This window comes from Cheilinus undulatus, linkage group 12 (assembly GCF_018320785.1).
Source record: "Cheilinus undulatus linkage group 12, ASM1832078v1, whole genome shotgun sequence".
NCBI classification, from domain to species: Eukaryota; Metazoa; Chordata; class Actinopteri; order Labriformes; family Labridae; genus Cheilinus; species Cheilinus undulatus.
In genome coordinates, this window is record NC_054876.1 from 44,280,264 (window position 1) to 44,297,176 (window position 16,913).

At 37.5% G+C, this 16,913-nt stretch overlaps 1 protein-coding gene across 2 annotated transcripts; it reads left to right on the top strand.

Annotated features, from left to right (window-relative positions):
- The first annotated feature begins 492 nt into the window (after nucleotides 1–492).
- Nucleotides 493–16,393, top strand: rabgef1 (RAB guanine nucleotide exchange factor (GEF) 1). Of its 2 annotated transcripts, none has more exons than XM_041801623.1 (9): nucleotides 493–595; nucleotides 5,162–5,349; nucleotides 5,534–5,751; nucleotides 6,099–6,265; nucleotides 6,351–6,432; nucleotides 7,408–7,540; nucleotides 8,134–8,225; nucleotides 8,951–9,207; nucleotides 12,257–16,393. In XM_041801623.1, exons 2-9 carry the CDS (start codon nucleotides 5,171–5,173, stop codon nucleotides 12,668–12,670), a joined length of 1,542 nt encoding a protein of 513 aa, XP_041657557.1. In that variant the 5' UTR covers nucleotides 493–595; nucleotides 5,162–5,170; the 3' UTR covers nucleotides 12,671–16,393. The 2 variants fall into 2 exon arrangements, with proteins under 2 accessions (XP_041657557.1, XP_041657558.1); XM_041801624.1 differs by having other exon boundaries at nucleotides 496–595; nucleotides 5,167–5,349.
- The last annotated feature ends 520 nt before the right edge of the window (nucleotides 16,394–16,913 follow it).

The window sequence follows — 16,913 nt, forward strand, 5'->3', positions numbered from 1 at the left end:
AGTCTTTCCAGCAAAGTTAATGGAGGTGCCAGTGTTTGTGCCCCTCCAACATAGTGGAGCATGAATGCAGCGCTAATGTCAGTGTAAGCAAGAATTGGGGAACAACACTGGTTTTCCTGAGGTAATGTGATTCTTTCTCAATAGGTTGTTATAACATTGTCATACCTTATTAACAGTAGTTACACGTGAAGCCGAGACAACAACAGAAAATGGCTGTTTTTCATTGGAAAACGGAATAAGGTAAAATCTACAGGCGCGTGTTCACTTAGGGCTTCCGTACATTCATGCCGACATACACAAATGCTTGAAAACTAGTCCTTGAAACGGAAGTAAATGACACGAGCCCGCACTCTCACCAACAACAGACTTTTTCGCTTTATAACTTTATTCACACAGATTTCCCACCCATCCTATGGTAAAAAAAAAAAAAAAAAATCAAGACATAATCGTCATAACGGTGCAGCCTTTCGCTCCCTGGACTTCCGGGTTGTCGTCATGACACGTCACGGTCTTCACCCATTTAAGCGTCGTCGTCTCTCATAACAGCGACGAAGAGGAGGTCTGTCTGCGTGAGTGATCGGTGAAAACATTATAGGTGAGTACCTGTTCGGAGTTTACGTGACGTGAGAAAGTTTAAAATAAATGGTAATTTTGGCGTGTTTTTCTTGTCCTGCTAACTCATGTGCTAAAGCTAACGAATCTAATGCGATGTACAAGCTAACTAACCAGCCGTTAGGATGATAATTCAAAGAAAAGGCTGATTAAATGAGTGAAAAGTCCTAACTAGTATTGTTTAAGTGACACATAACCCCAGACGTAGCATTTTAACTCACTGCCTTATTGAATAAAGTTCCTAGTTGTGTACATCTAAGGCTATTTGGCCTTCACAGTCAGAGAAGATACTAGCATTACAGTTGTAACAGTTAATAAGTGAATATCTGTTGGTCAGAAGTTTGTTCATCCCTCACGTGCAGAATGACAGGCAGCAAGGAGGCTGAGCTCGAGGACTGATGAAGTGTTACACCCTTATAACACTTTTTGTTGTCGTTTCCCTTCACGTTATCACCTCGTTATGTCTGTGTATAAATGAAGGACCTAGACAGAATACTTTACAGTGAGTCAAACCCTGCAAACACACTGACCCAGACTGTATTTTGCTCACTTGACTAAGCTGGTCCAGGGTCCAGAACTCACGTTATCTGCTGGTTTTCCTTATTATTGTTACTGAGGAATTACTCTGTGGGGATTAAATTTGTTTGTTTATAACTGCTAAGTAGATTTTCTTAGAAATCTGTGAGATGAATGATGCTTGTTAACTATCCAGCAGTTAAGGAGCAAAACTTCCAGAGCTTGGACTGAATTGTACTTATGTAGTACTTACAGAGAGCTAAGGATGCTCATTTTTAACTAAAATATATGCAGCTCATTTTAGCTGATACTGACATATGCACATCATTTTTGTTGTAAAAAGGTTATAAACCACCTGGTTTCTACTGTGCAAAGAGTGGCTGAGTCCAGCAGAGTTGAGAGAGGAGTGGGAAACAGTAGACAGGACTGGTAGCTGTTCTGCTTCGTTCATAGTGATCAGGGCTCACTATGGGCCCCCTTGAGTGTGCTGTGCCTTAGGCAACCACCTATACCAGATGGTATATATGAATATTTGCCACATTTAAGGCCGATAATTATTATACTGCAGGCCAGTATATTTGCTGTAAATATCAGCAGAAGTTTTTATATCTGCTGATACTGATATTTGACATTTATACCGATGTCTGCCGATAACATTGAGCATCCTACCTACCAATACCAGTATCAGGTTTCAGTACCCATACCAAGCCTAAGTACTCATACTCATAAAACATTGCAGATACTGTGCTCAGTATTTAAAGCATGCTGTTAGCATCTTATTATGTGAGTATCAAGGTCATTATAGTTAACTAAAGCTAATCAAATAACTAAAACTAAAATTCAAAAATCATTTTAGTTAACTGAAACTGAATCAAAACTAAGCTTTACCAAAAAAACAAAACAAAAAACTAACTAAAACTGTATAGTTTACAAAATAGCTTACAAAAATAACTAAAATAAAATAAAAATAGAGACAAAATATCCTTTGATTTAGTCTTTGCCATAATCATATTGACTAGCACCTACACCAGAGTCTGCGGAGTGTTAAATTGCCTGAATTGATTGGTTAAGACTTTATACAGTGGCAGTTTTATGTCTGTAGTTGTATTCAAACATCATCTTAAAACAAATATAAAGAAAAGTGAAGAGTAGCCTGTTTAATTATGTTTTTAAAAATATATGATGTTCCCTCAGTCCTGACATGTATCTGAAAACTAAAACTAACACTAAAACTAATAAAAATGAAACTGAAAGAAAGCACTTTTGCAAAATAAAAACTAAACTAAACTAACAAACCAGCAGTAGAAACTAATGAAAACTAAACTGAAATCAAACACAGAAAGTGAAAACAAAATAAAAATAGAAACTATGAAAAATCCAAAACTATTATAATATTGGTGAGTATGTACTCAAAGTTGGAGCAGTGTCTGCAATGTATTGATATTTCAACATGAATGAGGATGATAGAAGTAGAAGAGAATGAAAACTATGCACTGATGTCAAGAGGAGGGGTGATGAAAACAAAACAAACTTTCAAAAGAATTTGCAGAATAATGATGGTATTAAGTACACATATTTGTACTCTGAATTGGTGAGTTTTCGAATTTAAGTACTTAAACCCTATATAACCCTGTGTAACCCCTTTCCCCCTTTTTTAGATCCTCAGATCATTGTTCTAATATCCAGGTCCAACTTTTTAAACCAGAGTAGTTCCATTATGAACAAGGTTGTTTTACCTTTTTTTTGTTAAACAATGGTGGCCTCTCTGTTATCTTGTTTGGCTCAACACATGGGACGCTGATAAATGTCCAAAACAAGAAGGGTCTTTGCTAGAACTTTGACTCAGTGATTTTAACATACCAGTAGTCTATGTCTAAAGTAGAGATGAATCATTCCCTTTACAGCTGAGTTTTAATTATTTTCTGTGTTTGTGCCAATTATGCTGCCATTTGAAAAGTAAAGGGCAAGAACTTTGTCACTAAAGTAGGGGTGCATGAAGTAATCGGCATGACATCAGTTCCAGAAGATAAGAGCTTAAGAAGCAGTGTTAATTTCATCAGCTAAAACTATTATTAAAAATGTTTGTCAACAGCCTTTTTCTCCCCAACAAAAAACAGACTGTGATGACTTAAGCTGAAAGAAAGTGAGTGTAGTTTTTGTCAAGATGACTAAAGCTAGACTAAAATGTGATTCAGTTTTGTCTGACATCCATAATCTGTGATATTTCTCCAATGTGGGTAAATCTGTCAAAAAACAGTGCATCTGTATCTCTCTGCCTCTCAGCTGTAGAAAGCAGGGACCCCAGGTTTGGCAGAGTGCATAGAACACACTACAATGACTTGGTACCAGATTTAGGCAAGAAAATAATAAATGCTTGGACTAAAAGTAAAGACTAAATGTGAGGACTTTTTATGGACTAAAACTAGACTAAAATGTTTTTGAGTTTTCATCAACTAAAACTAGACTAAAGCTAAAAAGGGTAGAAATGACTAGAATGTGACTAAAACTAAAAGACATTTCTTTTAAAGACTAAGACTAAAATTTAAAAAAGCTACCAAAATGAACACTGTTAATAAGTAGAATGGCAGATTTGAAAACGTCTGATAGTATTTACAGCTGATATACCTGTTATACCTATCTGCAGTATAAAACAAATATCCTCTTGAAATATCAGCAAAATATACAACTGTACCATCAGCTATAGGTGGTTGACTGAGATGCCACACACTCAAAGCAGCCTATCGTGAGCCCTGAACATTTTGATTTAAATCAAATGTTAATCGGCTACCAGGCACTTTATTTCCCCGCTCCTCTCTCAGCTCTGCTTGGTTCAGCCTCTCTTTGCATAGAAGACACTTTGTTCTCTATATCAATATTGGCTCAAATAAGTCTGGAAATACTGACATATTGGATATCGGCAAAAGTCTGATACCATACATCCTAAAAGGTGAGTGGTAATTAGCTTACACTAGCTAAAACATGCTGCTTTTTGATATTATGAGGATCACTGTCAGCTGGGAGCCAGCGTTTGGTGCTGTTACGTTTGTTTTATGACCACCGTATTCTGCTTGAGTTAGCATAATATTTGGTGGCAGGTTTAGAAGAAGTCTGTTCAGTGCTGCTGTCTATTTTAACCTACAGAGACAGTCAAGTGTTTAACAGCATTAATCAGCTTTTTGCTCCTCTCTGAGCTTTCTTTCTCTGATGGTGTTGTGTAGAAGTGTAACCTGGGCTTGACTCCTCACCGGCTGGTGCATCCTAAAAACAGAGGTGGCAACCATTATCCATGGTGTGTGGCAGTAGAATGCTGCTCTTGTCCGCCAAGGAGTGGCTCCACGAGCGTGAGACATCACGTGAAAGTTGTCAATAGCTCTGTTGACAAATATTGGTCATCGGAAAATAATGTTGCATGAACAGACATCAGTAGTCAATGTTTATCTGTCGTGTCCAATCAATTTAATGCTTGCATTTGGTGTATCTAACTACTGCTGAGTCAAACAAGTGTGGTTTTTTTTTTCAATGGGGAGAAGAGTTCACCTGTTGGACAAACTTGTTCTATTTTTATGATAAAACAAGAGAAATGTTGTCATAGTGGGACTCTTACTAAAAGATTTGATAAAATAATATAGGTATCTATCACTTAAGTTATCACTTATCACTTTGGTGCATCTCTAGTTTTTGGATGTCTTTCTTTCTTAACAGCTGTAATTCTGTGAAAAAGATGCTTTAAGGGTTAGATTAACCAAATCTATAAACTAATGTGTTGCAAATAAATTTAAATCAGTTTTAGCCGACACGTTAGAATTTAATCCGTGTTTGTTTGTCTAGCTGCTTATAGACATGAAATGTAAAGGGTTTTTTTTTTCTGTGGAAGTTGAACGATCTGTATTTATGAGACAGAGCTTTTGAGCTGTAATGATTTGAAACTTAATCATTTCTCTGGGCTGACAGCAGTGTGGGGATAGCCTCAGTGAATACAAATACACTAATAATAGTCACAAAGATTCGATGATGAATTTTTCATTCTTGTTAGTCCAGCATCATGAGTCAGCGGACTGAGCGACGGGGGATACATGTGGACCAATCAGACCTGCTGTGCAAAAAGGGATGCGGTTACTATGGCAACGCAGCATGGCAGGGCCTGTGCTCCAAGTGCTGGAGGGAGGAGTACCAGCGGGTACGGCAGAAACAGATCCAGGACGACTGGGCCTTGGCAGAGAAGTAAGACCGTCTGCTGCATAAATACATTTACCATCTGGGTAGAAAAAACAAAAATTTGACTAAGCAGTACTGTTTATTTTTAGTCAGGATAAGTTTGTGATTAGTATTTTTTTATTCTGTGAAACAAAAATGTTGGCGACTGTGCTCTTGATCATTTTGTTCTGAAAAATGTCCTTGGCTCCAGGTTGCAGCGAGAGGAGGAGGCAGCGTATGCCAGCAGTCATGGAGCGCAGACGCAGTCTCACTCTCAGTCTGCAGCACCAGCACCACAGCCTCACCCAGGACACGCCTCGCTGGGACCGTTCTCCAAGTTTGAGGAGAAGAAAACCAATGAGAAGACTCGGAAAGTGACAACAGTTAAGAAGTTTTTCAGCCCTTCATCACGCACCGCTCCAAAGAAAGGTAAGAGGAGAAATTTTGATATGATGCAGAGGCAGAAGCATCAAAAATCAGAAGTTTAGAGTTGGCTGAATTCATGTTAACTTTAGACTGTCATCCATGCTGGCTCACTATCACATTGTCATCATTTCTTACAACATTGAAAAAGAAGAGATATTTGTTGTTAACCTTTCTGACAAGAATAATGTCTCGAGCATAAAACAACTAGAGAGAAACAAGCATGTTAAGAAAAATCTGAATCCCCTAACACTCATTTTGTAACATTTTAGACCATCTTTAAAGTCTGTATATTTGGTTTGTAGGCTTTATTTCCTATTGACTCTGATCAAAATTTTGATTGCTCTCATCAGAAACCCAAGAAAGCAGAACCACCAGTCCATCTCTCAGCCGCCACGCCAGCTTTGAATCAGACCAAGTGTCCAAGGACTTCGTGGAGTTCTTGAAAAACCTCCAGAAGCCAGGCAGGGAGATCCATAAGCAGTCCAGAGCCTTTATTATGAACATGTCCAGCAAAAAGGTTTGTTAAATAAATGAAAAGTTAATGTTGAATGCTGATCCTATGATATTTTGCACTGGTAACCTTTCGCTACGTGACCTTTCAGGACCTGAGTGCTGACGAGCTGTCTGAATGTGTTCAGGATTTCTACCAGAACATGGCCGACCGCTTAATGAGCCACTTTAAAGGTTTGTTATTTGAGAACTTAGTAAGTTCCTAACTAACCAAACATAACGCAACCAAAACATTAACACAATAAGAAAAGTACAGACCAGCTTTCTCCATCTCCACTTTTAACTTTTTGTTTTAAATTGAGGATTCTGTTCAATAAAAACTGCACACCATAAAGTGTAAAGTGTATAAACAGAGAACAGATGTTTTTTTTTAATTCATAAATTTCTCCCAATAAGGGAGAAAAGCATTTAAATTGCATTCATGCATTTGCACTGGAAGCAGTCCCAGACAGCGAATGAGTGCTAGAAGGGACGCTAGGGGAAGTGCACTTTTATGTGCATTTCTTGCCATTTTTATTGAATAGAGTCCTCAGTCCAAAACAAGAAGTAGCATTTAGAGGGAGGCTTCTCTGCTTAGTTGTGTGCCGCTGGTCTTAACTCACTGGAAATGCCCAGAGTGCGGGGGGTTTCCATGTTACAGAGGTGACAGCCACCATGACAACACACGTCCTGTTACACTTATAAAAATTAAGAATATCTCTGTCTTTGAAAACTTTGAGAAATATTTTAAATACTCTAAGACCTCAATTAAAAAACATAATATAGGAATGGTCACTTTTTAAATCAACGGAGATATTTAGTGCAAAAATTCTACATATTGTATCTTTTAAAAGGGTCTGAATTTCCATCACTGACAGACATAAATAAAGCCACATTTTTTGTTTACTAGTACACATAGTACATACAGTAGATCATAGTTGAATGCCAGTACGTGCTGTATCTACACAACCAACTCAGTTTGAGTTATCAGATTGTTTTTAGTATGTATATAGGTGCATCTCACAAGACGCATAAAGGATTACCCCTTGGTATAAATCCCTGTTAAAGCATTGTCTAAACAGGGAAGTAGCTGTCGAGTCTGTTTGAATACATGTTCAGAGTTTTGCTGCATCTTTAACTAGTACTGTCTGATAAATCTGCACTCACTAGGCTCTTCAGAGTCCGTGGAGCAGGTGATGGACCAGGTAGAGAAGTACATAATGACTCGTCTGTATAAGAGCGTGTTTTGTCCTGAAACCACTGATGATGAGAAGAAGGACTTGGCCACACAGAAGAGGATCAGGTGGGCCTCACAGAAGTCAATTACACTTTTTTGTTTTCAAGTTTCAGCTGAGTGGAGGTCAAGGTTTCTTTTTTCCTCAAATAATGGATCACAACACTTACGTATGAATTTGTGCAAAAGAAAGCCTCTTAGCAGGGTTCTTAATAGAGTTCAGGCAGAGAAGTCATATTTGGGAAACTGAAAGCTCCAGCAACATGTAAATTAGAGTAAGAGACTTGATTAGGCCATGTAAGCCAGAAATATCCACTTTAGACGACTCAAATTTGTAATGGATTGAAATGTTTATTGTAGCAGAGCATATTTTAATTGGCATCTAGATGATACCTTTGACCCCCATTTTAGCCTACAGGTGGATGCTGGGGTGATGGTAGGTGGAAAGCAAGTACTGCTTAAAGCCAGAGCTGGTAAGCAGAGCAAAGGGAGGGACCAGAAATCCTGCAGCTTGCAGAGATTGCCAACCGGGAGGATGTTTGTCAGATGATTGGATAATGATGCATGGCAGTGTGAAATCAGCGCAGCCTGAGTTAACTGCTCGATCCAACTCGTAGGCGTTGATCTATTTACATTTACTCTGTTGATTGTCTGTTTTTCAGGGCTTTACACTGGGTCACCATCCAGATGCTGTGTGTGTCTATGGATGAGGAAATCCCAGAAGTCTCTGAGAATGTGGTCAAAGCAATAACAGGTCAGAATCTGTGCTTTCCATGCATTTCATATGTGCAGGTGTAACTAAAGTGCATGTTTGTTCTGCTACGGCAGTGACATCTGCTCTGTAAACAAGATGCCCTTTGTTTTTCTCTGAGCCTCATAAGCAAGAGAAAACATGAGAAACCAAAAGGGAGGAATTTACACTTAGTGTTTTTTGTTTCATGATGGCAGCCTCTCACTTTGTTTGATCTTTGTGTATGTAGATGGAGAAAAAGCTTCATTTTCAACTACACCAGCATGAAGCTGTCCCGTCAGTGTATCATAAACAGAACAGATGGTCACACTGAGCCAGACAGCAGCTCGCTACACAACAGGAGACACTAAACAACAAGACACAACATGCTGAAGTTTCCCCGTTTTTAAATTTAAAAACATGAACAACTTCTTGTTCTGCAGATGAGGTTGTTAAACAAGACAGATGAGATGTCCTAACTCACATAGACACAAGACTATTCTCACCTCAAGATGTTAGACAAGTAAAATATACTTTTCTCACATTTTTACTTTTTACAAGCCATTAAAACTTTATTTTTAGCTTTTGATATTGTGATATAAAATATCCTTTCATATGCTTCTTTGCAGGATGCATTTAGGTTAAAACTCTAACATTGAAGTATGCTTTCCTTTTATATTTTACAGGACATGAAGCTATGATACTGTAACATGTCCAGCCCATGACTAAGTATTAAATATTTGTTTCAGATATCATTGAGATGGACTCAAAGAGAGTTCCTCGGGACAAACTCGGCTGCATCACACGCTGCAGTAAACACATCTTCAGCGCCATCAGAATCACAAAGAACGAGCCGGCTTCAGCCGACGACTTCCTCCCCGCGCTCATTTACATCGTGCTGAAGGCCAACCCTCCACGGCTTCAGTCCAACATCCAGTACATCACCCGCTTTTGCAACCCCAGCAGGCTGATGACCGGCGAGGACGGATACTACTTCACTAACCTGGTCAGTGTTTTATTTTACTTAGCTCACTCTCAGTCCTCTGATGTTTAGGATAAAATCTGTATAGAAGGCAAAGTTGAGTAAAATAAGCGGTGTGGACTGTCTGTCTACTTTTGAACTTTTTCAGCAATTGTTCGCCTGCATTTCCTTACAAAAATATCAAGACAAAGACTAAGCAGGGTTCTCCTGTATCAAAGAAAAGTAGAGAATAAGTTTGGCTGACTAGTCTGATACTTTTGAGTGAAGAAACAAGAACTTTTTTGTAGCTAATTTACATAAAATTTGAATGAACCAGCTAGTGAGCAGAATCCATATTCCTTTAAACATTTAGAAATGAAGAAGCATTGGAATAATTGGATCTCTGATTAATTTATCTGTCTCTCACAGTTCAATCCATCTCAGGTTAATTGACATGGAAGTTTCAAAGTTTCTCATGTTAGATTTTTTAATTCTCTCTCTGTCATGTCTTCGTTAGCTCCCGTGTTTTACCATGAACACAATAGTCACTTAACTTTGGCTAATTTGAGGTTTTGCCTTTTTCTGTATTTAACAACCCTCAGCGTTCCAGAGTCCGATTTAACGCTTAAATTAAGCTCCATTAAAAATCAGAGTGTTGTCGAAGCAATTTTTAAGTGACCAAAGTAGAGTGGTTTTAGACGTTATGTGGTCAGCATTACCAGAACTCTATTTCTCTACAGTAATAAATATATACACACAGGTAATGATACAAAATAAAAAAGAAACTGGCGGGACCCTTAGTCTGGTTGTTAAAGCCATGAACCCCATCAAATTTAGCCTGCAGTTTCTTTCTCAGCTGTCTTTCCCTGTTTCTCTTAACGGACCTGTCTCTTTAATAAAAACTTAAAGGCCCCAAAATAAAACGCTGAAAAATGATAAAATGGTTAAATAATAGAAAGGGAGGTTCCCTCAAAAACACCTGCCTATTCACAACACAACATAAAAGTAGTAGTAAATATAGATTTTTATCAGTTGTTGACTCAGGCAAAGGGATAGGGGTGATGATTGCCCCCCCCGGTGTTCTACTCTTTAAAAAAACTGTGAAAATGCCCTCTTTGATACCTTTATGGTAGATAAGCATGATAAAGTGCCCTCTAGATGGACCAAATTTGACAGTGATCTCTTTATTGTCCTCTAAGTGGGTAAACATGATAAGGTGCTCTTTAGGTACACAAAATTTGACAAACTGCCCTTTTGGTTGCCTTCTTGGTAGAAATAAAATGCTCCCTGTTTCCTTTCACAAGGTTCCTGCAGATACTTGAAAAGGCTTAAATTGGAATTTTTAAATTTAAGGCCATAAAAATGTTTAAAGAAAGTCTTATTTTTACCAGTCAGTATTCTTAAAGGGGACGTACTATGCAAAAATCACTTTCTCAGGCTTGTCTAACAAAAATATATGCCCCTGGCCTGTACACAATCCCCTTAAATACCAGAAAAATCCATTCTCTTCCACCCTCTCTTTCTCAAATCTCAAGGAAAATGTGTCCTGAAACAAGCCATTTTCAGATTTTTCCCTCATGATATCATGTGGGGAGTTAGCCCCGCCCCCAGGTTCGGTTGGCCCTCCCCACTTTGAAGAAAGTTCCACCCTCCTCTCCTGATCGTCCTCTCAGCTGGTCTAGGAGATTGATGGTTCGAATCCCAGTCAGGCCCTTAACTTTGGATGAAAGTGTCTGTAACATTTTAACATCAGGAGTACCACATCCATTTTCTGAGAGGGGTGTGGTCAGGGGCGGAGTCAGACAGCTCATGAACATTTAAGCCACAGACACAGAAAGAGCTTGTTCTTTGAAGGGCTGAAACAGAGGGGTTTGTAGACATACAGAAATTCTACACTGGAGTGTTTTTCCAGCAACAAACTTCACAGGCATGTTTTGGGGACCTCTGAGACCCATATAAACTTGTCTTTAAAGGGTAAAATATGTCCCCTTTAAAATTTTAGAAGGCACTTTGACTTAGACATGTCTTTATCCCGTCTTTGTTTTCAACCTACATTTATTCAATTTTAATCCATTTTTTATAGTATGCTTGGTCTGGAGTACCAAGAAATCTCACCGTCTTTCATTTTAAAATTGTATTTCTTTTACACAGCTTTGACAAATTGGATAAAGGACCCTCTGTATGTTGCCCTTATAGTGGACAAAATTTGACAAATTGCCCTCTGGGTTGACCTCTTCGTGGACAAAACCTGATAAGTCGCTTTCTAGAGGCCACATGTCTGTTAATGGAGAAGGTTTCCTCATGTGTCATAAGCGTCTTAATATAAAGTTCATTTTTCACTGATTACCTCCCCCACCCAAGTATGCCTCTGATTTTAATGTTAAATTGAGTATCCTTATGTTGACAGAATAATAAATGATCAAGTAAAGATATCTTTAAACTTCACTTCAGTACAGTAACAAAATGTATTTACTTAATATGGATATTTTAAAAATGTAACACCAGGAAAGAGCTTTAAAACAGACATTTGTGCCCTGTTTTGCAGGTGGCCATGGAGAATTTCAGTTTGGTTATTAGTTCAAACAAAACCAGATATAAATTCTCTTTTAGGCACTTATTTTTATTATTTTAAAAGCACAAGTAAATAAAATTGTGTGTTACTTGGCTTCAGAGGTGTTGGTCAGTAGAATTTAGCCTCTTTACCACTAATTTGTAGGCTTGCATGGCCTCATCTAGGACCATTTCCAAGAACGTGCTGTAAAGCAAAGCCAGCATAATCCTTTGTGTAAAAGAGACATTTTTTAACCTTTGGAAGAATCAAGCTAGCTTTTCCCTTTATTTCCATTTTTATACTAAGCTTAATTCAGAGGGTTCTTGCCCAAGCTTCATTTTATAAAGATTTGATTTGATAAGGGATTGTTTTTTTCTAACTATCCTTAAGAAAGTAAATAGATGCACTTCCCAAAATTTCTGGTCTGTACCTTTAATACTGAGGCCATCCAGCTGCGTATGACTCAGGTCCATGGAAGCATACTTTGAATATCAATGCTTATTTTTATCTGCTCTGTCTCCTGTGTTTTCTCTCCTTTTTCAGTGCTGTGCAGCGGCTTTTATCGAGAAGTTGGATGCTCAATCCCTCAACCTTTCCCCTGAGGAATTTGAGCGCTACATGTCAGGCCAAGCCTCTCCGCGCATCAACAGCTCTGAAGGTGAGTGGCCCGGACCTGGCCCGGCAGACGTGGCCACCAACCCTGTCCTGGCTCAGCTCAACCACAACCTGGAGCTGCTGTCGAGCCTCAGCAGCCGACAGGAGTCAGTGATGGAGGCGGCTCAGAGCCTGCAGGCCGACCTCCTCTCCTGGCCTGAGCTTGTGAAGCGGGAGGTGCAAGACATCCTGGAGAAATACCCTCTGGAGATCCTTCCACGCAAAGTGAACGCCATCGATGCCAATAATATGGACAATGACAACCTGCCACCGCCACTCACACCCCAGGTGTTTGCTGGGTAGTGCAGTTCTACCATTATTTCAGACAGAGTAAAGGTGCTTTTCTGCTGTCCCGAGTAGGCTCATTTCCAGGGATATGAGTTTAAAGGTAACAACCCTAATGCACTAATCCTGAATAGTTTGGAGCCTTACCTTGCTGAGCTTGTTTTGCACCTCAAACACAACCAAGTATTTATTTCAGGAAAATTTTTCATTTCAGTTGAATCCCAGCATCATGGAGATTTGGTAGCAGGAGTAACATAAGCTGCTCATTTATGTCCTGGTTAAATATGACCCTCAGATTTGGGTCACTTACCAACAAAAAGTAGAGGTTTGCTATGAAATATAAAAAGAGTATTCAAAAATAGTTCATAGACAAAAAATAAAGACATATAGACATGCTGATAGATCTTTCATGTATGCATAATACATATATGCATACATTAGAAAAAAAAACATTAAAATGGCTATTTTTTCTAGTTTTGATTTATAATGCAGTATTTTATAGTATTTCTATTTGCTTATTGTTTCTTTAAAATAACTTATTTTCTTTTTTAGCCATGGCATTCTAAGTGTTACCCTGTAGCTTTGACAGACTGTTATTTAGTTTGCCATTACAACTTGCAGAATAAATCAAAATATCAAAACACAAAATCTGCTCTATGACTTCTCATAAAAATATGATAGTGCCGTGCTTTTGCTATTAGAATTTATTCACTCTCCTCTTCTGATTAGTTGTTGTTTGTTTATTGTGGAATAATTATAAATGGCCCACACCAGAATTGTCAGGCTGTTTTAGCATCTTCTATTTGTATTTACTACAAAGCATTAGGGCCACTCTAAGAAAAAGAAAGTTAAAATGATCTGTTAATTTTTTGAAAAAAAACAAAAAACAAAACTTTGAGAAACAAACTTGAACTTTTGAGAATATAAAACTGTACATTTATGACAAACCAAACTTATTTTTTTTATTTTAAAAATTCATGAATTTACAAGTTTAAAAGTTGTAAATTCTGACTTTATTAGTTCAAAAATTTCAGGTTTATAAAGTCAGTGATTGACAATATTATCCACCTTATTTCTGGAGGGTCTACTGTAGCTACAAATGTGGCAATAAGTAACAGTAACAGCTACTAAAACTTCAGTTTTCTAAGTACTGCTTCATTTCTCTAAAACGTGCATCCAGATTGATTTTTTTATGAGCATGAATTTTCTTCTTGAATTTCCCTCGGGATTCATGGAGCATCCATTCATCCATACAACCACAAAATGAATCATGTTTATTTTGCCTACAGAAAATCCACACACTAAATAGTGAAATGTTAAAGCTCTGACTGGGCTCTACATCTGATATGAAGTATAGAAGGTCTTATCCTAACTCCTTTAACTAAATGCAGTTGTCCTTCTTACTATGCAAATACTGATATAAAGTTAGCTAAAATCACTGATGTACCTTATCGGAGGCAATTTCTTCATCTTGTCCTCTCCTTTAGAAGGTGGAGGAATAATACTATCCCGTTGCAGGTGTAACAGATGATGTTTACATATTTTAATCTCCAATATCTATATAATCAGGATCTACATCTCATTAATATGCAAAGTCCCAGTCTAAAGGAAGGGACCATAAGTCGCACTGACATTTCATGCAAAGTATCATGTGGGATAGGAGGGTGGATAAAGCCATAAATTTACCAAACTCAGAATTTTTTAGTTTGAAAATTGTATGTGAGGAAAAAAATCAGACATTTCATGTTGAAAAGACGTAAAGTTTAATTTTGTAAACTCAAAAATTTCACGTTCATAAAGTCAGAAATTGATGACATGTTGAAGTCTTACATAAACAAATCTAAAAATGGTGATTGGATAGCCCGAGTGTACAGAAATGTCTTTTTTTAAGTCGAAATGATTATGGCAATGTCCTGATAATTTTGGGCTAATAATATAAATAGACTAGTCTAAGTTTTGGTTTGCATAAATTCATGAATTTTTGGCCTTGTTTTTTATCAGTAATTTAACCAATCCTCTTTATTATTTAGTGTTTTAGAGTGGCCATAATATGCTATCGTATTTATTAAACTATATTTTGTTAAAATAAAAAACAGATTTTTGTTGACAGTTTATGTTTTTAGCCCTCTTTGCAGCAAAGCTGACAGTTTTACTGACAGTTTAACAACAATGTGTAAGCTAGCTAGCTTAAAGCCACTGAAAGTTCACTAGCTAGCTTGGGTGCTAAGTTGTACTTCACAGTCTTACTAAGATAAACTGATTCTTCTTCAAAATAAAGTCTTATTAAAATCAAACAGCACAATTTGGGTAAAATAGCTTCTGCCTGATGCTAACCGGCCTGTTAGCACATTAGCTATTAGCTAAAGTATAAGCCAACTGACAGAATAAAGTATGATGACATCAGTATTTTTTGACACTATATTTAAAAGAATAGCTAAAAATGTATTTTTCAAATTATGTTCGCACTAAATTAATTCTGTAATCACGAGCTAAACCGTGGGAAAACAAGAACAGCTCAAACAAAATAGAAAAACGCTACTGACAATGCTAGCTAGGTTTACCACCAGTTAGCTTGCTAGCTGCTAGCTCTGGTAAATGCTTACTGGCCCAAAACCTAACAGTTCATACTGTTGGAAAGAAATAGCAACTTTTTAAACTTTGTGAGATGAAAATGAAACCAAGTGCTAAAACATTTCAACATGCTGAAATTAGAAGTGTAGGGGATGTTAGCCTGCTGAAAAAGAGCTAATATTTATGCTAGCCCTGTAAACCATGGGAAATGGATGAAATTATAGGTTCTAAACATAAAGATAAACCTCTGGACTCATTTTGAGTTTTTAATCCAAGCAAACCTTTTTATAAACATGTTTCTCAAACTAATGAAGAAACCATAGAGCATATTTTAAAAAGAATGCAGTATTTTATTTAACACCTGAACTACATGACACCCTTTAGTTCTCATTCATAATAGCCTGTTAATGTTCAATTTAGCACATGAGCATGAGGCAGATCTGTTTCTCTGCCTTGCATAATGCATTTGAAGATCATGTCTTTATAAAAGACTGAAGATAAAGTTCTTCTTTTGGAAGATAAAGGTTTATTTCCCAGTTTACTTGAAGCATCCCCTGTTTCACTTCTTATGTGACTTTTTTGGATTTTAATTTCTCTGTTTTCACTTTGGGAGACCACATTCATGTTTTTACCCGATGCAGGTGACCCACAAAGAGTTTTAAAGCAATTATAAAGTGATGTACTGTGTATTTATGATGTTTCTTGGTTTTGTTTTAAGTTTTAGCTGCATTAGTATGTTTCTTGGTTTTATGTTGAGATTGATATTTTATGAAAAGCGTAAAAACACTGAACCACTTTGGAGCAAATTTTTATTGTTACTCTCAAAACACGGGTTTAACCTGAAAAGCTCTCCATTGCTGTCCAAACACTCCAGTGTTATCATTGTACTGCATTATTGTGGATGTATTTTAGCAGGCTATCTGTAACTGACCTCTATAGATAATCAGAATGTAATACCCGAGTTATATTAGAGATTACTAGGAAAAAAAGAGTTCTAAATAGATGCTTATTTTGTCATTTTCTGACCTGCTGTATAATATTAGATGTAAAAACATGCTGGTAATGTCTGATAGCCTGTTGAAACACTGATGCCGTAACAGTGATCTTTGTATGTGTGTAAATGTGCTGTGTGATGATTCATTAAATGACTAGCAGAGGAACAAGAGTGCATAACAGCAAAGAGAACCACGGCCTTGTTTGGTGTGTTTATTTCTACTGATCTTAAAAAAAGATATTAGTCATATTAGACTGTATCAGGACTAATTACAACTTCACCCTAAGTAGCTTCATCAGCAAAACTGCTTAGAATTTAGAAACTAATAATAATATTTATAACAATATATCTTGTAGGTGAATGTTGTGCTGCAGCATGAGGTCATGATGTCACACAGTAATTACATTTTGCTGATAAAACTTTAATTTTCAAGATTTATTTTTGGCTGTTATGCCTTTATTGTGAAAGGATCGTGGATGGAGTTGGGAGCTGGGGAGAGTTGGGAATGACCTGGGACACAGGTTAGGCTTAAAACCAGCCCGCCATCTTAGGGTCAACAGTGGAGGCAGCCTTTAACCCAGGGGTGTCAAACTCAAGGACCGTGGTACAAGATCTTGTATCTTTGTTTTTATAAATGCACCACTGGTATGAGGGCTGCAGATTTCCTTCAACATAGAAATGTAAACTTTACCAAGA